The sequence below is a fragment of the Mustela lutreola genome, chromosome 17 (assembly GCF_030435805.1).
Source record: "Mustela lutreola isolate mMusLut2 chromosome 17, mMusLut2.pri, whole genome shotgun sequence".
Classification (NCBI taxonomy): domain Eukaryota; kingdom Metazoa; phylum Chordata; class Mammalia; order Carnivora; family Mustelidae; genus Mustela; species Mustela lutreola.
This window is the reverse complement of record NC_081306.1, coordinates 7,742,763-7,767,436: the sequence shown is the minus strand read 5'-3', so window position 1 is coordinate 7,767,436 and position 24,674 is coordinate 7,742,763. Positions and strand designations below refer to the sequence as shown.

The 24,674-nt window shown below is 43.2% G+C and overlaps 1 protein-coding gene across 1 annotated transcript in view; it reads right to left on the bottom strand.

Moving 5' to 3' along the window:
• Positions 1–24,674, bottom strand: part of DNAH3 (dynein axonemal heavy chain 3) — a 176,080-nt gene that overhangs the window by 21,259 nt on the left and 130,147 nt on the right. Inside the window, exons 46-54 of the mRNA XM_059154472.1 lie at positions 20,664–20,787; positions 19,981–20,137; positions 19,597–19,740; positions 17,963–18,629; positions 15,776–15,941; positions 13,634–13,850; positions 12,387–12,569; positions 6,470–6,668; positions 1,010–3,151 (exon numbers count right to left, since the gene is read on the bottom strand). Of these exons, the coding sequence (XP_059010455.1) occupies positions 1,010–3,151; positions 6,470–6,668; positions 12,387–12,569; positions 13,634–13,850; positions 15,776–15,941; positions 17,963–18,629; positions 19,597–19,740; positions 19,981–20,137; positions 20,664–20,787 (3,999 nt within the window). The remainder of the gene's footprint in view (positions 1–1,009; positions 3,152–6,469; positions 6,669–12,386; positions 12,570–13,633; positions 13,851–15,775; positions 15,942–17,962; positions 18,630–19,596; positions 19,741–19,980; positions 20,138–20,663; positions 20,788–24,674) is intronic.

The following is a 24,674-nucleotide window of genomic DNA, read 5'->3' as shown; positions in this document are numbered from 1 at the left end:
ATTGATCTTTGACAATTGCTTGGTGGTATGAAAAAGGGGAGAGGGTACCAGCTCATTTCAGCTCGCTCCTCTGACTTCCCCTGTGGGGCCGGGGTGCTGACCCAGGGGGATCTGGGTCGGGACAGGAGTCAAACTCCCCAGCTTCCACAGCAGAATGGCAAGCTTTGTCATTTGCATTTCTGGTCCTCGTTCTTCATTTAGCAAGAGACAGAACTAAAGCTTTGAGACCCAACAGAACAGAAAACGAATCTATTCCTGTCAACAACTCATACCTGTTCATATGCAATAATTGGTTTCTGGAAAGATATGCAAACTGGTAATAATGGTTGCTTCTGGAAGGAAGATGTACCTTTCACTCTGCACGATGGTTTCTCAACCTCAGCACTACTAACACCGGGGGCCATTGGGGCATAATCCTTTGTTGTGTGGGATGTCCTGTGTGGGTAGACGGTTAGCAGCATCCTCAGCTTCAATCTACCAGACTGTAGTAGCACCCTCTAGTTGTGACAAAAAAAGTTTCCCCACTTTGCCAAATGTCCCTTGAGGGGAGAAAATGGCACCGGTTGAGCCACAGTTCTATACTTTTCTGCCTAACTGGGAGAAGCAATAGTCAGAGAAAATGGTTTAAGACAAAGATGATAAACTCATAGCCAGCAGGCTTAAAACTAGACCCGGTCTGGTCCCCACAATTTTTAGGAAAAAATGTGAATGAGTTATTAAGATGTAAAAATGGGTGATTTCCATATTTCTGATTTCTCTTGAAAAATCAGATGATCTGGCCATCCTGGGAGCTGAGCAGCTGCTGCTTCCTTTGTGAGGGTGGGGTGGGGGTGGGGCGGAGAAATCTTCAGTGGCTCCTTCCAGCCGCACATGAGCCTGTTAATGGTCTGGCTTTCAAAGCATCTGAGTTTGAGATTTCTCTATATTTCTGCTATAAGGGACAAACATACTGTTACCTGACCATGCATTCTGGGCCATTTATATCCTTTATACAACATTCTGCCCTTACCTGCCATTGGGTCTGCACCCGGAGACAACACGAAGATCAATGGGACACAACAACTGGAATCGTTGTAGGACCCCTGGAGATCAAATGTAGGGGCTTCGATGTACACGTCACCCATGTGTTCAGCAATGAACTCCCGAATGGCTGGAATGATTTTATCAGGCCGCAAACATCGTAGGATCACCATCCTCTCCAATCCCTTAAGGAACTTCCAATTTCCAGGGAAATTCTCCTCGTGGGGCAAAGTGGAGTCATAGATGAGCCTCCATGCCTCAGGGTTTTGTTCTAAATGTTCCTTCAGGCCCTTCATTCTCGGCAACGCCGACGCACGAACCACTTCCGCCCATGCCTTCTCAGACAGCCATTCAGGAGCTGGGTTGGGGAAGGGGTTGTCCAGGGCGACTCCTCCAGTTAGAAGGAAATACCAAACCTCCTCGTTAATTTGCTTTCTCTCTTTCATGAGGCCGATGGTCAGGAGGAGGGAAAAAAGGAGCTTGTCCTTCTCAAACAGAGAGCGGCAGACGTTGTTGTAGATGCTGAGGGTAAAATGTCCGATGATGTACTCAATTCGAAGGTTCAGTTCTTCGCTCTTACTGCTTTCTGCCAGGGAATGCACATAGAGGTTTATAAACCAGGTCAGGGAGTACTGGTACATGGGCTCGATGTTGGCCAGGTCGGAGATACAGAAGAAGATGGTGGCAGAGTGGACAGCCACTGGCTTGTAGCCCATCCGAGTCTCATCGATCTGTGTTTCCGTTACTGAAGCAATTTCCTGTTTCTCAGAGATCTCTTCAGACAGCAGTTTGGAGGAGGACAAAATTTTGATGGCGGTCTCATCCTCGAGGATGTTGCCCTCAGACAGGGAGAGGACCTCTAAGATCTTATCTTCGATTTCTTTTAGCTGCTTCTTGTTCTTGGCACTTTCCACAATCAACTCATTCTTCTTCTCTTCCAGTTCTGGCTTCTCCTTGGCGGCCACGATGCCAAGGAGCTGATCTTGGAGGCCTAAGGGTGTGATCATGAAGTTGAGGAGGCAGACTTTCACGGCAACTTCAGGGAGGTAATGTGGGTTCCTCAAACGGGTTGTGATGTATAACTTAAAATCTCTGGAGTATTCGATGATGTTTTCACCCAGCCTCATGTACTCAACCCCTTGCTGCCTGAACGTGGACTTGAGCAAGATGGGTTCTATAAAGGCGTCCAGCTCCTCTCCAACATTTTCTAGTAGGACGGGGGTGCCAAGCTGCAGAGCATTTTCCAGCGTCCTCACATAGGTGGCATCTGAGAATTTGATGATGGACAGCTTATTTGTTTTCTCCATGTTCTTGATCCATTTATTGGCCTGCCCCTGAGGGTCAATCATTAAGGCCCAGCGTCTGGAATTGGACACAATGATGCCATTGTCGATGGAGAAAGAGTCAACGGGTAGCCCAGCGATCTGCCAGGCACGGATTTTTACAGGATCTCCTAACGTGTTGCTGAGACTGAAGTCACTGGAGCTGGGGATGACCTTTTTTTTACACTGGGCCAACCACTGCTTCTGGCACCGTGCCCGATAATCCACAGTAAAGGCCCCAAGGTAAGCCACAGTCCCTGAGGATAACAGCACATCTCCTGTCAGATCAATATACCGGATCTCCAGCTGCCGGGCGGCTTCCGTCCATCTGTCCTTCTCTCCGCCAAGACCACTGATCAGCTTTTCTGCCCTGATCAGCTTTTGGGAGCAGATTTCAATGTTTTCCTCCAGCGTCTTTTTCTTGGTATTCATGTCTTCGAAGTCGTCGTTCAGGGCCTGGAGGCGGTCTTCCACCAGCTTCAGTTCTGCTCGCTTCTGGTTCAGTTTCTTCATCTGTGTGCCTAGCTTCCCCTCGGCCTCCCTCAGCCGCTCCCGTTTGGGAGCCACCACTTTGGCCACACGATCGTACACTTCCATGGCCCTCACCCATTTGCACAGACCTTCACAGGCAGATGACACATTTTTAATGACAGCTGGCTGGAAATCTGGGTGATCGATAAATCTTTCCCGGATCCGCTTCATGATCACTGGGGGGATGTTGTCTTTGTCATATGTCTTAAGACTCTCCAAGAATTTCAGATCTCCAAGAATCTTTCTTGAAACTCCCCAGTAGTCTTCTATCATTTTACCTGTTTGGAACAAGAAATGGAGATTGAACTACTAAGACCTTCTGGCTGAGACTTGAAGGCTTGCAGTGGTTACTCCTATTTGGGGGAAAAATCCAAAGTCCTGCCAAGAAGTTTTGGGCAGGGAAACTCTCTGTATGATCCCGTAATGATGGATACATGTCATTATTTATCTGTCCAAACCCATAGAATGTGCAACACCAAGTGTGAACTCTAATATACACTATAGACTCAGGATAATAATGTGTCAATGTAGGTTCATCAACCTTAACAAATGTTCCACTGTGGTACATAACAGGAGATGCTATGCATTTGTATGGGTTAGGGGTATATGAGAAATCTCTGTACCCAGAAGGGTACTCAATTTTCCTGTGACCTTAAAATTGCTCAAGAATATAAAATCTTAATAAAATAAAACAAATATAAAAAATATAAAGAGAATATAAATATAAAATCGAAATAAAATAAAATAAAGAAAAATCTAAGCTTCTCCCAGTGGTCCAGGAGGCCCACTGAAGTCATCTACCTCATCTCTGCCTTGCTTCTTAGGCTTCAGTCAGGAAGAACCTTCCTTTAATTCCTCATTGATCTTAAGCGCTTCCCTAATGAGAGCCCATCACCTAGCCTCTAAATGGCATCTAGCTGGTTCCTAACTAGACTTTTCCGGGGTGCCTGGGTGGCTCAGTTGGTCTAGCCTCTGACTCTTGGTTTTCGCTCAGGTCATGGTCTTATGGGTCATGATTTCATAGGCTATGAGATGGAGCCTTGAGTGGGGCTCCACACTCAGCAGGGAGCAGGGAGCCTGCTTGGGATTTTCTCTCCCTCTACCCCTCCCACTCTTTCTCTCTAATAAATAATTAAGCCTTTAAAAAAGATAAAAATCAATAATAATAAAAAATAAATTATTAAGTCTTTAAAAAAGATAAAAATCACGTCCACTGAGAGGTTTCCCTAGATTTTTATCATTAAGCTGGGCCACTCTACCCCTCTCCCAGCATTTTCTTTCATCTCAGCTGCTAGAATGTCCATTCCCTTGACCGTGTTTATGCAACCTGTTTATGCAACCTTTTTTGGTTTCGTTTTTATTGTCTGCCTCTCCCTTAAAATTGTAAGCTTCTGCTCTGTTTACTACAATCTGGCACAGTGCCCGATACTGTTATCAATAAATATGTACTGAATGACTCTGGCCCCTTGTTCCAGTCATAGAGAAGGAAAAGGAGCCATGGGTATGTTTTTTTAATATTCCTTTTCAAGCTTGGTAGGTGGATTGGATGGGACTCAATCAGTCCCCCTGAGGGAGGCAGTCTCAAGAGAAAGAGAAAGGTGGGGAAGCAGCATGTAGGCTTGAAACTATACCGAAGGCTGCCCTTGCCCTACCCAGAAACAAAGCAGGGCACTTATTCTCCCCAGCACCCATCCTGCTGACTAATAATTGAGTGAGCCTCAATTCCATCCTGGGGCTGTACCCATTTCATTCACATGCTAGAAATGAGTTGGAAGCCCGTTTGGCTCACAGCACTGTAAACACTTGCGAATCTCAGACGTATCAAAAAAAAATTATACTTGAGAAATCATATTAAGTACAATGGGTCAGATGTGTCCTGTTTCTAATGCAAGCACAGTAACCAAACAAATATTTCCCATGAAGGTTTTTGTCTGCATTCAGGAAAAGGATCTGTTTCATTTACAATCAAGGTACCCAAAATGAATTCAATTGCTCTTTTGTTCCATCTTCATGTCCTGGCTAAACATCTGCAGGATCAATGAATAATATGCACCATTTGCTTCAACTTTAAAATAAGAAAGGGGAATGGTGGGCCCTTTGCAGATCATCAATGATCCAAGAACAGGATGACCTTTTGTGACCTTGGCCATGTTTTGTGTATTTTAGCCGTTCTCCACCCTGGCTGCCCCTTAGATCATTTGGGAGCTTAAGAAAACATACAGCTCCGGTTATACCCATTGACTTATACCCACTGACCAATGGAGTAAGAGTCTCCGGAAGTGGAGGCAAGGGCTTCAGCATTCTTTACATGCCCTGGGCGATTCTAGGGTGCAGCCAGGTGGAGAGGTCCTGGCCTGGCTCATCCTTACTGAGCCGCTTCCTTAAACGATTCTCCTATGAAGTCCACTTCCTGCTTGTCCACTCCTGATCACCTCTGCATCATCTTCTTGCGGTTTTTGGCCTGACACCAATGAGGGAAGAGGAAATGCTAGTCAACGGGAAGCAGAAGCCAGAGGTTTCTGAAGCCAGGGATTTCCGAGCATTTCAGAAGAAACAGAGGAAGAGCAGGACTGTTCCCAGGACAGGAGCATTTAAAAGGCAGGGACTATTACTGAGGCTGTTTTTTAAAGTCCTTGTTCAGTTCTAAGACACTACTATTAATAATACAAAGTCCCACATCTCATTCGGATTTTAAGGAGAATAAATACTCTTATTTATTAATGCTACGAGGTTCAATTACAGGGGGAGGCTTCCTCCCTGGCCTAATCCTTTCTCCCTATTTCTGATTCCTTGTCTCCCCACACCTCAATTTCTACCTCTGCCTCCTTTGCCCCTGTCTCCCTGCCTCTAAGTCTCCATTTCCAGCTCTTCTGTTCCCCCGGCCTTCCTTCCTTCCTCTTGACCTCTTGCTCAGTTCATTATCTGTGTGTCCGTCCAGCTGTCTGTCTCTTTTCATCTCTCTGTAGCTCTGTCTTATTCTCTGTCTCTCCTTCTCCGGTTATCTGTCAGCTTCTCTCTCTCTCTCTCTCTCTCTTTCTCTACTAGCTCTTTTTGTTTCTCTCCTCTGCAACCACTCACTCCTCTGTCAGTTCTTTCATACCCATGCCCTTCATTTTTATAAAAAAAGATTATTTATTTATTAGAGAAAGAGAGCAGCAGAGGTAGAGAAAGAAGCAGACTCTCCTGCTGAGCAGGGAGCCTGATGCGGGACTTGATCCCAAAACCCTGAGATCAAGACCTGGGCCAAAAGCAGATGCTCAATTGGCTGAGCCACCCAGGCGCTCTCCATGACCTTCATTTTTGTACTGATTTGCTGTGACTAAGCTCAGCGTCACCCAAAGACGCCTGCCCCCCAACCCTGGATCCCCACCCCAGTGACTGAGAGGAGGGAGGAAGATGAAGGCACAGGAGAGAGCTGTGCACCTCCCGATAAGCGTGCACCTTCTGGCACCTCTCTGGTTTCCTCGGAGTCTCCAGACCCTGCCCACGGGCTTGGGGGTGTGAGGGAAGCTGCAGTACCCCTCTTGCAAGGGAGGAGCAGCCTGTGAAGGCCACTGGGTGGGCTGGGGGGGGCGGTGGGGGGCAAAGGGGGTTACCGCTGCCGCTGGAGTCGGGCTTCCTCTCTGGTTTCAGCCCTTTCATGACACAGATGCTTTCCATGACCAGCTTGACGGGGCCGGGTGGGTTCTGCATGGACTTCACCAGTGAGATGTCTGCTGGGTTCAGCGTGTCCAGTGCGGCCAGCGCAGCCTCCAGTGCCGGCATGGCCTCTGCCAGATCCCCCTCACATTCATCCTGCGGGCAGCAAGGGGGTCCAGGGTCGAGTGCCTGGTGCCCAGTGCACCAGCACTGACTTCATAGAGGAAGCTGGAAGAGGCTCTTCCTCCCCTCCCTGACCTCCCAGGACTGCGCCCCCTGCTGGAGGTCACCACCGGAGGTGGGCTCTAAGGGCTGAGGGGCAGCAGGGAGGTGTGCACAGACTTTTGGGGCTGTGGTTTTGATGGCTTGAACATTTGAGAATTCACCGGATTTGTGATCTTAAAAAAAAAAAAAAAAAGAAAATCAAGCTTTGGGTTTTAAGCAAATTCCCAAGAGACGCATGCAGTGGGGAACTTCACACCTGCTGATCGAGCATGGGTGGAGAAATGGAAAAGGTTGAAGCCCCAGGGGGGGTTGGACGACAGCTGGGGAGGGGGTTAGGTCAAGTTTGGGGAAGAAATAAGGCATGAGGGTGGGGGTGGCAGAAAGCAAGGATGCAGTGAGGGTTGGAATGAATGTATTGTAACTCAGAGATGAAGCAGGGATAAAGTGAAGCTTGGAGATAGGGTGGAGTTTAAGGCAAGAGTTCAAAGATGAGGAATGGGAACAGAGATTAGAGCTGGGTAGGGAGCTCTGGGAAGAGGAGATGGTGCATGTTCTGTCCATTATTCATTCAGAGACAAACTTAATACAATGGAAAATGATTCGGCCATAAAGAAGAATGAAGTGTTGATTCATGTGACCACACGGAGAACATGCTAAGGCAAAGAAGCCAGACGCAAAACGCCACCTGCTCTACGATTCCATTTACATAAAATGTGCAGAAAAGGAAAATCCATAGAAGCAGAAAGTGAGTTAGTGGTTGCCAAGCATTGCGGAGGTGGTGGAGCAATGGGGAGTGACTACTCATAGATCTAGGTTTTGGTGGGGTGACAAAAATCATCTAGGATTAGCGGTGATAGGCGTACACCTCTGTGACTGTACCAAACACCTCTGAAATCCAACTTAGAAAGGTGATGGTATGTGGATTATATCTCAGTGTTTATTCATTTAAGATTTATTTATTTTAGAGAAAGAGGGAAAGAGAGAGAGAGCAGTGGGGAGGGGTAGGGGAGAGGGCAGGAGACTCTCCAGCAGACACCCCACCGAGCGAGGAGCCTGAGGTAGGGCTTGATCCCATGATCCTGAGATCATGACCCCAGCCGAAAGCAAGAATCGGATGCTTAACTAACTGAGTCATCCAGGCGCCCCTCAATGTTTTTTTTTAAAAGAAAGCTTAACATTATAGGATTTTTGAACTGGAAGGGACCTTATGGATTATTTAGTAGCCAAATTACCAAATAAAAAAACAAAATAAAACAAACAAAACACAAGGTTTCAGGAGGCAAAATGACTTAACTCAGGTCACAAAGCTTCAACCACGGGCCCCTAGTTCCCACTCCATGAATTCTCTGTCAGTCACCCAGCCCAATGAGTGGTCACACTGCCATGACTGAAGCAAAGTGCCACAAGGGAACAAGGATTCTTAGACAAAGCAACGTGTACGGAAGTCCACATCCCACAGGTTTATGGTAGGGAAGCAAAATAAAGGTAGGTGTCCCTTTTTACATCTGTGTGTACACACCTGTGCCTGGGTGTACATGTGTGTACATCATGGATTCTTTATTTCAGGTTTTCTGGTTTTTTTTTTGTTGTTGTTGTTTATTTTAAAGATTTTATTTATTTGTCAGAGAGAGAAAGAAAGCACAAGGAGGTCACAGCAGGCAGAGGGAGAAGCAGACTCCCTGCTGAGCTAGGAGCCTGATGTGGGACTTATCCCAGGACACTGGGATCATGACCTGAGCTGAAGGCAGACACTTAACTGACTGAGCCACTCAGGTGTCCCAGGTTTTCTGTTTTTTAAATACACTTGCAGCAATGTTTTGTTTGGGCTTATTCCTTTTTTTTAAAAAAAGATTTTTATTTATTTATTTATTTATTTGACAGAGAGAGAGCACAAGCAGGGGGAGTGGCAGGCAGAGGGAGAGGACAAAGCAGGCTCCCCACTGAGCAGGGAGCCCTGGGGTCACGACCTGAGCCTAAGGCAGATGCTTGACCTACTGAGCCACCCCGGGCCGGGGGGGGGGGGGTTCCCTTGGTTTTATTATATTAAAATAACAGCCCTGCCCCCATGACCTCTGTCAGATGTTCCCAATATTAAAATGGATGCTCTGCCTCAGGTGGTAGAAATGGCTTGGTCCCAGGGGCAACTTGGTTTCCTCCCTCTTCAGTCCTAGGATTGGTGCCAGAGGGGAAGAAAAGAAGTTGAAACCAAAACCCACTGTTTCTTACAGTCAGCTTCAGATAGAGTTTGGTGGCAGAGGAGGCCACAGGTGTTGGCTGAGCCACAGCTGTGGCTTGGTGGATTTCAGTGGTCCCAGGTACCCACAAGTGCTATCAATAGTTCCATGTTCCTTTCCTACAGTGTGTCAGACAACTGGAGGCCCACACATGCTGCTTGTCCTCCAGTGGCCCAGTAGCTCTGCTCCCTTTCCTAGGGAGCACAGCCTGGCTCCCAGCAAGTTTCCTTGTCAAGTGCCTTGAACAGTCTCTAATTATATTATGGGAACAGTGATTTTCAACCCTGCCTCTGCTGCAGAGTCACTGAGGAACATTTAAGGGCATCCTCGTGGTCAGGCTCCACACCCAGAGATTCTGATTCATACAGTTTGGGTGAGGTCTGGGTACCCACATTTTTCAAACTCCAAAGGTGGTTCTGACACACGGCGCTGTTGAGAAACTCCAGCTTCTACACTCAAAACACTGAAAATAGGGCAGGAAGGGATAGACTTCCGTGCCCAGTAGGAGAATGGCTACGTGATGAGAGAAACACTTACTTGAAATGGTCATTAAAATGATTATATGACATTTTGGAAAAACATTTGTGATGGGATGTTAAAGAAATACAAAAGCATGAAGCAAATTGCCATGCTACTATGACTGCGGTCACAGGAAGTTACTCAGGTGTATAGACAGGCTGGAAGGAAACTTGGGAAATTGAAAAGGCGTTAAAGCTGAGTTCTTAAATATTCTTTCATACGTGTTAGTACTGTCATCATTTGTTTCTATGAGAAAAAGCATTTTGATTAAAAATGACCCCTGGGGCACGTGGGTGGCTCCGTTGGTTAAGCATCTGCCTCTTGGTTTCAACTCAGGGCACAATCTCAGGGTCATGTCAGGCTCCATGCTCAGTGAGGAGTCTGCTTAAGATTTCTCTCTTCCTGTCCCTCTGCCCGCATCAGGGCCTTTTGAAAGGTAGAAAGCACAGTGCCCTCTGACGACACACAAAAAAGTCAACTCTGCAGTGATTCTGGCTTCAGTCATTATCCTCATTAGGGGGAAAAGAAATGATTCATTAGCTTAAAAAGAAACGACCTCTCTAAGCAAATTGCTGTACTTGGAAAGCAAGTGCTGGGGGCTTCTTTCTCTGCCAGTCTCCTCCCTGTCTCTGGGCAGATCCTACAAGCCTGGCCGAGCCTCTCTGCTGCGGGAGACACCATACTGGGGGCTCCCCGAGGATGTCTCATTTCCAGGGGTGGGAGGAGACTGGAGAAAATTCTAGTCCTCGTGGGGAGAAGGACTGTAACTCTAAGAAGTACAGGGAGGGGTTCTGGTCCTCGGGGAAACTCAGAGCAAGCACAGCTTCTTTTCCTCCCTGGATGCACCTCGTGACTCACCTCCAGGATGTCACTCCTGACAATCAGGGATGAGATGGCAAAACCTTGCACCTCACCCTTGACACCGAAACCCAAGGCGGCGTTTACTGCCCAGGAATGGGTGTGGTGGGTCATCTCCATGTCACCTCCCGCGTCCCTCCTGTTCCAGCCAGTCCCTGTTTGCCCCTGCCATTATGCAGCAGAATCCTGGGGCCGATGGTACCCACACGTGGAAAGAGGCTGTCCTTTTTCAAACGGGCAAGTCCACTGGGTACAAGGTGAAGAACAATAGTTTTAGAGAATAAATGTGTGCCACTAAACTCTGTGTGTTGGACACACACTAAAAAATTTACATGTTTTTCTTTTGGTAGCCCCATTTTATAGATGAGAAAATTGAGTTTTGAAAGGAGCACAGCAAATCCTGAGCCCCAATTCTAGTATAAAACCATGGAAGAATTGCAAATTCATGCATCGCTTGGGGCCAAGCCTGTGATCGGACTGTGGGAAGTGAACTGGGTGGGGCTTTGTTGAACTGGAACCTCCATGGGGCAGCGTCGAGTCAAAGCTGCTGATGGTCGCAACCCAGGAATGCAGGTCCAGTGCTGCCAGAATGCTTGATGTTCTTGTAAGAAAAACTGAACATTTAGAAGTCTTACTTGAAATCTTTTGATTATTATTTTTTTTTACAAGTGGAGGATTATTTCAGATTTTTAAAAAATACTGTGTGTGTCACAGTGTAAATATGCACTCCCTCACTGCAAGTTTGCCACTTCTGGAATAAGAGTCAAATGCAAGGGCTTCAGAATCTGAGAACTCTAGGCCTGAACCCAGATTCCATCACTCGGTAGCCATATGACCTTGGAGAAGTCATTATAGTTCTTGTACCATAATTTCCTTATCTGTAAGCTGGTAATGACATCATGTGCTTTGCATGTTTCATGTTGGAATGATAAAAGGCAGCGTAAATCAAGGACGAGAGAATATAGTCTCCATGAGGGAAGGAATTGTGTCTGTCTTGCTCCGCTGCCTAGGAAGGGGCCAGCACACAGCAAGTATTCAATAAATATTTGTTAAATGAAGGATTACAAGAAACCAGGATGGTGCTGATAAGTAGTAGCTATTACTATCATCTTGGCCTGGCAAAACACCCCCCTGGATTCTGGTCCCTGGTGGTCACCATCTTTTATGGTTCCACTGGGCACCTGGCTGTGCACCTGGGACTATGGGTGAGTACCCATTTCTCTTCTCCAGGGCATTCGCTGTGTGACTCTGAGACCAGGGAGGTATTAGAGGCCAGGTCTCAGGACTCACTGGAGAAAAGCCAGTCTGGAAGGCCTGCCCTTTTCAAGAATGTGCCCCATGACTTATTTATCCTAGAAGCCAGACATAAGCAACTTCTCATTCAACCTTTTTTTTTTTTTTTTTTTTTTAAGAATGGTCAAGGAAGATTTTCTAACTGCTGAGGAGGGACAAGTATCTTGAGCTAAGTGCCAATTGCCTTGGATTCTAAACCCACTGAGTAGCTGTGCAACTCTGAAAAGTTGCTTCGGCATGAAACTTCAGTGTCATTGATACTGTAGATTCCTAAGTTCAAGGCAGTCATGATAGCCAAATGGAACTGTGCAACTGAAAGTGCTGATAAATACATATCACCTGAATTTCACATGAATAGGTTTTCTTCTAATACCAGAATGTTGATGAAGCCCTTCCCAGGGCTATTCTTTGATATACGAATCACCTTCAAGTAGGGTCTTCTAGGTTCAACATTCTGTTATTTGACAATGATTGATTCCACACCTGTAACATTCCAGGCACATCTGAGCAAAGACATGATGGAGGTGAAGGAGACAGACAGAAAACAGCCAGTGCAAGGGCCCTGGGGTGGGAGAGTGCCTTTGTGTTTCTCTGAGGAATAGTTAGGAGGCTAGTGGTCAGAGCAGAGTGGATGAGGAAAAAGTAAGGAGATACACACCCTGCAGGGCTGTGTTAGGCTCTAGTGAGAGAAGGGATAAGCCTGAAAAATGCTGCTTCCCTCCCATTTCCTCTTGGCTTTTTATACCTTGATTCCTTGAGCAATGGCAGCAGCAGCATTGGCTTCTTTTTCATCTGCCTGCACCAGAAGTTTCTTGGCATCAGCTTCTCTCGTTTCCTCCTCAATTTTCACCATCATCTTGGCTGTCTCCTCGGATGTCTGGATGAGTTGAGGCTGGAGAGCAGTCAGTTGTACTTGCATTACTGCTACCTAGGATAGGGGTAGGGGGTAGGGGAGTCAGTTATGTCAATGCTGAGAGTGGCACGGTTGGCAGGAGTTGAAACAATTCTCCAAACTGTCATATAGGCAGAAAGTACTAATGATTTTACTGTGGTACTGGGTATGCATTTGTTGGCTGGAATTTTCCTCTTTGATCTTTCAATGCTTAGTTGCTGAGTTCATACTAGGTGTTGTAAATTATCAAGCATGGGGCTAGAAACTAGACAGAGAATGGTAAACTTAAACATTCTTTTTAAAGGTACAGTTTCCTCTGTGCTCTTGAGCCCATACTAAATTTTAGTACAGGGGGCAGGGAGAGATAGAATAAAATTAAGTTAGGGAAAAAAAAAAAACTCACTTTTTTTTTTTTTTTTAGTCAACGAAGAAAACATATACATCTGAGATACTCAGAATAAGAGGAACTTTCAAGGCCACTTTCCCCAATAGTCTGATGCCCTCTAAAGCATTCCTGCTAAGTGGTTTTCCAACCTATGTTTGAACACCTCTAATGGTGGAGAGCTCATTACCTTTCAGGAGAATTGTACCATTTTTTTGGATCCAACAGTCCTGATTCTACCTTCTAAAGGCAGCTCAGAGGCATATTTGAGAAGGGTTTCATAATCTTGCAACCATGTCTCCAGCAAGCATTTGAGAGAGGCCCAGCATGCTGGCCTGGTTAGGAACACAGCTTCTGGAATTCTGCAGAGCTGAGTTTCAGTTTTGGCCTGACCACTTGCACTGCCTACTCATGAGGCTGCATGTATGGTCTCGTCTGGCCTCTCTGCATTGTGGTTTCTTTGTGTGGAACACAGCCCCTTCATACAGAAGACGAAACTGAGGCCCAAGGGGTGAGATAACACATTCAGGGTTCATCCATGATGAATAAAATACCAAAATCTTAAAGGAATACAGACTCTCTTAGGGCTGGGTTGAGGCTGAGGCAAGCAAGGTGAGCTCTGCAAGTCTAGGAGTAGATGCTGTCTTTACATAGTGACCTCACCACATCCACCTAAGCCTGGACCCCTCTGTCCCCATTCTGCTGCAGCTGTGCTCACCTGTGAAGATGCAAACTCCAGTTTCTGCAGACCTGTCAGGTAACGGCTCCTCATCATATCAACCTCATGCCTCTTGGTATTGAGGAGGGTCTTAAAGGTTAGGATCAATTCGAGGTAGGAGGTGGGGGTGACATAGTTATGTCTGCAAAGTGTGTTATAATAATCAAGTGACAGGTTCTTCGCACTCTCCTGGAAATATTTGCACATGGAGATAACCCTACCGAGGACAAAAGGACGGTTAGGCAGGTGCCGTGTTCTCCAGATAGGCCTAGCACAGCTGTGGCTATCCATGTGAGGATTTGAGAAGAAACACACTGACTGTGGCCTGGTAGAGCCCCAAATCCTCAAAGACAGGTCAACAGAGCTGTGAGAAGTTTTGGAGATGTATATATCCTTACTAGAATGATTTTCAAGGGAGTAATTCCTACTTCTGATCACTTTGGTGAATCACCAGGGCTTAAGCAGGAACTCTTCATCTTGGACAGTCTGATGAATGATGTTTTATTTTTTATTTTTTTAAATTTATTTATTTATTTGACAGATAGAGAGTACAAGTAGGTAGAGCAGTAGGCAGAGGGAGAAGCAGACTCCCCACTGAGCAGGGAGTCCGATGTGGGGCTCGATCCCAGGACCCTGGGATCATGACCCAAGCCGAAGGCAGTCGCTTAACAGACTGAGCCACCCAGGCGCCCCTGATGAATGATGTTTTAAAATGCATAAAGCAGGGCGCCTGGGTGGCTCAGTGGGTTAAAGCCTCTGCCTTCGGCTCAGGTCATGATCCCAGGGTCCTGGGATCGAGCCCCGCATTGGGCTGTCTGCTCCGCGGAGAGCCTGCTTCCTCCTCTCTCTCTGCCTGCCTCTCTGCCTACTTGTGATCTCTGTCTGTCAAATAAATAAATAAAATCTTTAAAAAAATAAATAAAATGCATAAAGCAAAATACATTGGATTACAAAAGGAACCAATTATCTTGAAATTATTCTCAAAATATTTTAAAAATGAAATTTGTTATATGCCTAGGATCAGTGAACTTTTTCTGGAAAGGGCCAAATAGTAAAATCAATGGTACGCATGATTGAGTAATGGTAACTACTGAAGTCTGCTGTTGTGTGGGGGGAAAAATGGCATGGCTGTGTTCCAATAATACTTTATTTATAAAAAGAGGCTGTGAATTGGACTTGGCCAGGAGATCATGCTTTGCTGACCTCTATATTAAATGATAAGACTGGGCAGCAGATCTAAAACCCGCCACAACTTTGGAAATGATACACCGACATATCTATAATGACTGAGTGAATTATTAAAAACACACACAATTGTGAGTCCTGTTGGTAACAAGTCCTGCTAATCCTACTGGGATATACTGTCTACATTCATTATTGAAAGAATTTCAATATGCCAGTTAGATGTCCGTGAAAATAAACATATAATTTTTCTCCATTAACATTAACTGATCCTCTGAATTCTGTTCATGAGCCTATGGACCCAAGTAAAGGGACTTCTGGCTGAGAGCATGAAGTGCAACATTCTTAAAATGGAATTTAGAGCCATCAATATTCTGACCTTTACCTACTTCTTCATTTTCCATTCATTCATTTAATAAACAGTAACTGAATTACTATGTCCAGACACCTGCTAAACACTAAGGATATAGAGTCAGACAAAGCAGATGACATGACCATTGGCTTCATGGGGCACCCAGGAAGGTCAACATTCCCATATTTTCCCTTACTCTAGCTAAAATTAAGTGACTTGTGGGCTGTTTTTGTATATCTGTATTTTACATATAAAAGACGAAGTTTTTTTTCCCACCCTAATAATAACCAATTTTCATCTCCTTGACAGCAATGTCACCCCTACTGAGAAGGTATGCTCTATAACTATTGAAATAGCTATATATATTTTTTGAAATAGCTATATTATTAGAGCTAGGTTCTCATAGTTATGACAACAGTGCACCTCCAGAACAATTCTGAACAATGAAATTTCATTCTTTTTCAGCAAAGATGTTTAAATATCTAACTAAATGTGATTTTCTATGCAGAAATTGAGAAATCTTAAAAACAATAATAACAACACAGCCAACATCTGGATTTTCATTCTGGAATATTTGGTTAGGGTACACAAATGCAGCTAATGCTTACTCTATCCGAATATTGTCATCCAGCTCCACATCTTCCAGAAATTTGTTGGCTACCAACTCCAGGGCATCCGTGGGCCAGGACTGGAACCAGTCAATTGTACAGCAATTGATCAGTGAAGGGAACATCCGCAGCCGGTTCCGGAAGGCGTCCCCAACTGGGCTCATGGCTGATGAAAAACAGACTGGGTTAGTTTCCTTCCTCCAAGGCAAGGAGCCAGGCAGTTCCTTCCAAGGATTCTGATGGGTAAGGGGTTGGTTTCCTGTAGCTACTCCAGGGGTGTAATGGGAATAGTTATGATGAATGCCTGGGAAGCGCAGGGGAATCATAGGGTATTTTCATTCAACTTTATGATGGGAATTCAGAATATTATAATAACCTTCTGACTGGTCTCCCAAGCCCATTTGTTCTCCTTTCCAGATATTTTGCATCACTTAGCCAGCATGGTTTGTGCCCTTTGATCTTCTTGCTCTATTTGTGTTGACTCAGACAATAAGGGAACCATGGATGCCCCATACTAGTTATTTATGGAAACTGAGTGGGGGCCATCGGCTTGTTTCTGACCCCATCTCCATCCAAGCACAAATTCTGGCTAAATTCCATACATTTTTAATTTAGGCTCAATGTGGTAGGAGGAAGCATGATACACAGGTGGAAATATGAGGAAGTCACTGTGGTTGAAGAACAGAGAGAGAAGGGGAAGCTTGGTTTGAGAGGAGGGTGGAGAGAATAAAGAGGAACGTATGGGAGGTAGCCTTATAAAACCACAGATTAGGAATTTTGGCATTTATCCTGATAGAAGGCATATTAAGTGTGTGTGTGTGTGTGTGTGTGTGTGTGTGTGTGTATACATATAACAATCAAATTTGCAATACATGCAAAAAAAAAAAAACCCATGAGTCATTGGAACAAAAATCTTTGGAATGGACAAGAATAGACATAGAGAGAATAGTTAGGAGTTTGCAGAGGTGAGGCTGGGCAAGATGATGGCAATTTAGCTAATGCAAAGGGGGTGGAGATGGAGATAAATAGGTGGTTGTAAAAAAAAAAGGAGGAGATAAAAATTGACACGACATGATAGCATGAGAGAAAAGTATTAATTACAGCCCTTAGGTGTTTTGGATAGATTGAGGTTGTCATTCAGAGTGAAGAACTTCAGATGTGAGCCACCAGGGTAATGCACTAAAAGGAAGGAGAAGGTTCAGAGGAGAATTTAGAGAATTGAGAAGAGTATGTGGTGAGGGGCTAGGTGGGTGATAGGTATTAAGGAAGGCACTTGTGATGAGCACTGGGTGTTGTTCTACTCCAGAAACCAATATTGCATTGTATGTTAACTAAGTAAAATTTAAATTAAAAAAAAAAAAAAAAGGAGGGGCGCCTGGGTGACTCAGTCAGTCATCCAACTCTTTTTTTTTTTTTTTTAAAGATTTTATTTATTTATTTGACAGACAGAGGTCATAAGTAGGCAACACAGGCAGAGAGTGAGGAGGAAGCAGGCTCCCTGCTGAGCTGAGAGCCTGATGTGGGGCTCAATCCCAGGACCCTGAGATCATGACCTGAGCTGAAGACAGAAGCTTTAACCCAATGAGCCACTCAGGTGCCCCAGTCATCCAACTCTTGATTTTAGCTCAGGTCATGATCTCAGGGTCATGAGATAGAGCCCTGTATTGGGCACGGTGTTCAGTGCAGAGTCTGCTTGAGATTCTCTCTCTCCTTCTCTCTCTGCCTGTTCCCCTGCTCTCTCCCCCTCTCCCTCTCTCTCTCTGAAATGGATAAATAAATCTTAAAAAACAAAAAGAATTGAGACAAGTGGAACAGTTTTAAAATAGTGGTTTAGGGCGCCTAGGTGTCTCAGTTGGCTAAGCGACTGCTTTCGGCTTGGGTCATGATCCTTGAGTCCCAGGATCGAGTCCCACACTGGGCTCCCTGCTTGACACGGAGTCTACTTCTCTCACTGACCTCTCTCCTCTCATGCTTTCTCTCTCTCATTCTCTCTCTCTCAAATAATAGATAAATGGAATCTTTAAAAAAATAATAAAATGAAATAGTGGTTTAGAAGGTCATTTTCCACAGGAATTTAGGCACAAACCCCTGGGTGGTCGCCATGGCTAGATTAATCCTTGGACTACTGCAAGAGGATTGAGTTTAGGGCACTCGAGAGAAGAGGGGCAAACTGAGTTTGCTTCTTACCAAGGACAATGTGAAGGTTCTTCTTCACCCTGTCAATAAAGAAGTTATACATAGAAAGAGGAGTAACTTCGATCTTCTCGCCTTCTGTCCTGGCTGCCATTTGCATTTTCTCTACAAGGTCAGCCTTCTCATCAGCCGGGAAGATGTTGGGCACATCCCCTATGTTCAGAAGCATGTTGATGTCCTCGATAAAGGATTCATCCTTGATTTGGTTATCAGCAAAGAGGAACACGGTACTCTTGTTGGCTACTCCAACCTGCAGCATGATCTTCTTCAGATCCTCCCGCCAGTCGTGATTTGAGTAGTTCTTGGTGATCTCAATCTGGTATAGCTCGTATGAGTTCATGAATGTGGACAGTTTGCTGGCACTCTGTCGCCCGCTGCCCCCGATGCCCACCAGGAGCAAGTGGCCTTTGTCCTGCTTCAGGACCCTGCAGATTCTGGAGATGTGCTCAATGGCAAACCTGAACATGACCAAGGACATGGGGGCCTTGCTGATGTTGTTGAACTCTTCCAGGTAGAACTCCATGACCACTGTGAGCTGTTTCAGGTCAGTGATCTCATCATAGATTTTGCGGTCACTGTGTGGCTTGAAATAATCTCCAAAGAAGAGGCTACGGATATTATCGTCAACAATCTTTCCAGTGGGTGACAGGTGAATGAGGACCTGTGGGAAAGATAAATCAGCCAGGCATTCCACTAGTGGCCCAATCAAGGTGGCAGGTATAGAGGGAGGGAACAAGAGATATGCTTGTTTCCTCTTGAACGTATTCTCCAAAGCAAGGGTTCATCAATAATTTTTTAATAACATTATATTTGGATCTGATGGGTATAAAGACTATGATAAAAGGGCATTAGAAAAAAAGCATGAAAGTGAGAGTTAATCTGTTTGCCAAATTGTTAAAATGTTGGTGGTCAGACTGTGAGAACCCAGTGGATCATCCAAAAAGGATAGGCACCAATTTTTTTATGTGCTTGCTCCTTCTCCAAACAAGGGTACAGGTGCTACCTTTGGTCCCCACTCTGTGGCTAGAGTAGGAATGTTCTAGATGCTTTCTCTTCCTGATATTAGAACCTGGTAGTGCTTCTGCACTTAGCCTCTGGATGCAACATGAAACACCTGCAATTTTTCTGTGGAGAAATCACAGCTTCTTAAAAATAGAGGTACAAAAAAAAATAGAGGTACAACTAGATGATGTAAATGCATAGGCTTAAAACAACTTTTCTTACATCAAAACAGGAAAGAGAAAATATTTACAAATGGGAAACCATGACACTCTTCTACTTGGGCTTTACCAGGGCCTCAAACCATAAAAATTTTACAGTTCATTTTTTAACTCACAAATTAATTAAACTTAAAAGTGTATTTCAAGTTAATTATAAACAATTACATCAGCTCATAAACTACTTTGAATTGATACAAATGTATATGTTATCAGGGAAGTGAAACAAAGTTGCGCCAAGTATAATATCAAATCAAGTGACTAGATGACTCAATCCCGTTTCCTGAGATTCAGAAAGCAGAGTTCTGAGTCTCCACTAGCAAGCAAACTTGAAAACTTGAAATCTGAGACTAACATAGTCAAGTATTTGGGACCATTTCTTGGGCCAAATGCTCATAGGGTCTGGCTTACCTTCTCCATAGTCTGCTTGAAGCAATTGGATGTGGTTTCCTTCACCATGTTGAAGAAGACCTGTCTGTCCTCATGGTCAATCAGACGGTCATAGAATACCCGATAAACCTCATGGATCCACAGCCGGATAAATTTTTCCACATCCTGAAAATCCAGGGTTAGTTATTTGTATGAATGGTAGGTGGGACCAGAGGTGGTAGTTCTCTTTCTAAATCCTGGGGTTGACTGAGCTATATTAAGAAGATAATGTTTATAAAATACTTAGCACAAGGCCTAGCAGAGATAAATGCTTAATAAAAGTTAGCTATTACTATTATGCTCTTTATTCCATGCGGCTAAGGATATTGCTGAGTGAACTTGATAACAGAAATGGTAGTGTCTGACCTGCAGGTGAGTGTGCGGGCAGAGCAGTACCCCTTGGATAACTCGTGAAAAGTCCCGTAAGTTAAAGATGTAATGAGACTTGGAGGGGGTTGGCAAGAAGTTCTCCACTGCAGCTTTATAAATTGTCATAGTAGCTTGTACCAGCATCTTTCCATACCTTGGGAGGAAGGGAAAGGCAGATTCATCAAGTAGGAGCCAGAACTGAGGATAGAGGCCAGTACTGTGGAAGACACAGAAACCTCTTTTTTTTTTAATTATTTTTTAAAAAAATTTTAATTATTTATTTCTTTTCAGTGTAACAGAATTCATTGTTTATACACCACACCCAGTGCCCATGCAATATGTGCCCTCCATAATACCCACCACCTGGCTCCCCCAATCTCCCACCACCGCCCCTTCAAAACCCTCAGATTGTTTTTCAGAGTCCATAGTCTCTCATGGTTCACCTCCCCTTCCAATTTCCCTCAACTCCCTTCTCCTCTCCATCTCCCCATGTCCTCCATGTTATTTGCTATGCTCTACAAATAAGTGAAACCATATGATAATTGATTCTCTCTGCTTGATTTATTTCACTCAGCATAATCTCTTCCAGTCCTGTCCATGTTGATTCAAAAGTTGGGTATTCATCCTTTCTAATGGAGGCATAATACTCCATAGTGTATATGGACACAGAAACCTCTTACCTTAAGAACATCACGTCAAATCCTTTCCCAAAGTGCCAGTCAGCAATTGAACTGAAAATCTTGGTTAAAATGTCATCCTCAAAGGCGTTGATGGAAAGAATATTTAGATGGCGAGTGAATCGTCCTGGAAAACACACACACTCACACATACCTCCTGAGCCTTGGAATCTTGGGATATGAAAGAGTAAGTTTTCCTCTGCCTTATTGTTCTAGAGCTGTGATATCCAATATGGCATCCTCTAACCATAGGTGGCTATTTAAACTTAATTAATATATTTTTTTAAAAAATTATTTATTTATTTATTTGGCAGACCAAGATCACAAGTAGGCAGAGAGGCAGACAGAGAGGGGGAAGCAGGCCTGCCAAGCAGAGAGCCTGATGTGGGGCTCGATCTCAGGACCCTGAGATCACAACCCGAGCCAAAGGCAGAGGCCCACTGAGCCACCCAGGTGCCCCTAAACCTAATTAATATTAAATTAAAAAATAATTTCCTCAGTCTTACTAGCCATATTTCAAGTACACAAGAGTAACATGTGGCTAGTGCCTGGCTTTTGTATCACATAATGCAAATGCAGAACATCTCCATTATTGCAGAAATCCTATTAACAGCACTAAACTAGTGTTCAAGATTATTTTTAAAAGTGAAGGTAATACGTGATCATTATAAAATAGTCAATTCAGAAATATTTTTATAGAAAGTGAGCGTCATCTTTGACCCACATATCAAATCCATTCTTCCCCCAATTAGCCACTATTAATTTGGTATCCTTACATATCTACCTATATCTGTATTTACCTACCTGTCTAATATTAGATATCTATATATTTATATTTATATATCTATGTATCAGCTTTATTGAGATATAACTCACATACTATATGATTCACCCATTTAAAGTAAACATAATTCAATCATTTTTAGTATTTTAGTTGTGAAACCAACATCATTTTAATCACCTTAGAAAGAAATCTTATACCCATTAGCAGTCACTTTCCATTTCGCTGGAGCCCTTGGCAACAGACAACCTATTTTCTATTTCTATAAATTTGTCTGCATATCTGTTTCTAAGAAGAATTTTATTACATAAAATAAATGCAGATACTGAAAACCAGACAAAAAATAATATAAAGTTTAGTGAATCATCATAAGGTCAGCACCCTTATGTCTACCATCTAAGTCAAAAAACGAAGCTTTGCCAACCCTTCATAGATGTTCCTCCATATATTCCATCCCAATCATAGTCTCTCTGTCTCTCTCCAAAGGTTACTATTATCCTGACTTTTATAATAATTTGCTGTCTTGCATTTCTTTATGTTTTTATCTCCCAATATACATGCCAGAGTTTAACCCTCCCGGTTAAAAAAAAGTTTGATATGTCTTTTAAGTCTTTTTTAATTTATAGGTTCCCCTTCCATCCCTTTCATCTTTTGTCTGATGAATATCTGGGCTGTTTGATCAGTAGAGTTTCCACAGTTAGGATTTTGTTCCTTGCATACTCAAGGTACAGTTAATTCTTTTCCTTTGTCCTCATATGCATTTCATAGTAATATGCAGCTGGATCTAGGGATTTGATCAGATTAAGATTCCATCTAGGGCCAGATGGTAGATGATAGTATATTCTTTCATTAGAGACATAATGATATCTCTCCTTTTGTGATGTTGGTAGCTATGGATGCTCAATGGCTAGATCCACTAATTCACTCATTAGTGTAAAATGGTGATATTCTGACTCTACCATCTCTTTTCATATATTAGTTGTAATATTTTATAGTTCAATCCTCTAGGATTTGCTTATACCATAGTACATTTCGTATAAGAAAATCCGGATAAATATTTGACTCTTTCCATTTATTTATCAGTTTTCAAGATAATAAATGGGTTCCTTACCATCCTCTGAAAATGAACAACTATCATTGTTATAATAGACTAATGGATTTAAGTATATTTTGATAAATTCCAATCCATTAAAATTGCAATCATTGTTGAAGCTCAAATTTTCCCATCTTTGGCCAGTGAGGGCCTCCTTATGATGCCAACTGAGTCCTGTTGACATGACTGTTAAACCTTTAAAAGCTTTCTCATTATCTGGTATATCAAGAAGTTACAAGCTCATTTTGTATATTTTCTGTCCTAGAGACGCAATCAGACATTTCTTAAGAAGCCGTGGTTCCTTTTAGTAGGAAATTGGATTTCAAAACAATCTAGGTGCTGGGCATGTTCAGTGTTAATGAGTTGTTTATTATTTCCCAGACCTAGTACCTCATGAGTTACTACTGATATTTCTGAACACGGGGCTTTCTCTTAATTTCATTTATATTACATCTTGATCTCCTTTCTTCCATACTGAGACTCCCTGTTCTCAAGGACACAAGGGCCAGTGGAAATAGAAAATTTCACAATAATTTGTTTGTATAATCCTACTTTACACAAAGATCTTAGAATAAGAATATGGTACCACTACCAATTATGAGAACTGAAAACAATTTAAAACTTTGTATACTTGCTATCCTAATCTCCCCTCCATTTTCAACTGTTCTGTATCTACAAGACTGGGTCTCATAGCCTTTACATATTGTAATCTCTCCCAGGTAGTCTTAGTTCAGCAAATAACCATATATTTAATGTTTACTACCAGTTGTTCTATTTCTTTTTTTTTTAAATAAATTTTGAATATTGAAATACTTTATTTTTTAATTAACATATAATGCATTATTTGCCCCAGGGATACAGGTCTGTGCATCATTGGGCTTACACGTTTCATAATACTCACTATAGCATGTACCCTCCCCAATGTCTATAACCCAGCCACCCTATCCCTACCCCCACACTCCCCAGCAACCCTCAGTTTATTTCATGAGATTAAGAGTCTCTTATGGTTTGTCTTCCTCCCGATCCCATCTTGTTTCATTTTTTCCCTCCCAACCCCCCACAACCCTCCACCCTGCCTCTCAAATTCCTCATATCAGAGAGATCATGTAATTGTCTTTCTCTGACTTGTTTCACTCAGCATAATACCCTCTAGTTCCAACTACGTCATTGCAAATGGCAAGATTTTGTTTTTTTTGATGGGCTGCATAGTGAAATACTTTATTCTTAAAACTTTTTTTCATTATGTTCAGTTAGCCAACATATAGTACTTCATAAGTTTTTGTTGTAGTGTTCAATGATCCATTAGTTGCACATAAAACTTATTTCTTTACAGTAATTTTGATCATGTGAAACCCATTTTCTAGTATGTTCCCAAGAAAAGGTTTGTAGACATAAATCTGACTTCTTGCATTCTGATAACAGTTTTCCTTTTATATCTGAAAGTCAGCTTTCCTGGCTATAAAATCCTTGATTCTCATTTCATTTCCTTCTGGCATAAAGCATTGTGGTTGAACAGTTTTAAGATGATCTAATTTTATTTCTCTTAAAAGTCATGTAGTCTTTTGTGCCTAGATGCCCAAAAGACTTTTTCCTTTCCTTTAAAGTCCAGCAATTTTACGAGTACATGTCTTGGTAGTGATCATTTTTGAGTCGCTATTCTTTGGTACACAATGTACCAAATAAGATTATCCTGTTCATTTTCCTTATGAAAAATTTTATAGGTAAGAAAGCTAAATGTAAGAGGGGAGAGTGAGGTCAAAGATGCCCAATGACTGAGCCACCCAGGCACCCCAGTATTAATGTTCTTAAGCAAGGATGTATCTCAGAATTAAAATACAGATCCTACAAGAATCCAGTTGCACCTGAAGCAAATGCATTCCTAACTGTTAGATGATAGGAGGAACTCTTATTTGTATTATTATTAGTATTATTATTAGTATTAGTATTATTTTGATTAGGCCACTTTGGGTAAGTTGTTCTATCTTTGGCAATCTGAAGAACTGTAAAAAAAAAACACAACCCGTGAATCCATCACCCCACTGAACTTTCCTTTTCATATGGAGAGTTCCTCCAGGGCTTAGGGAAATATTCTCACATTCTCTTTTCAAGTCCATTTCACACAACTTTCAACATGAAGTCT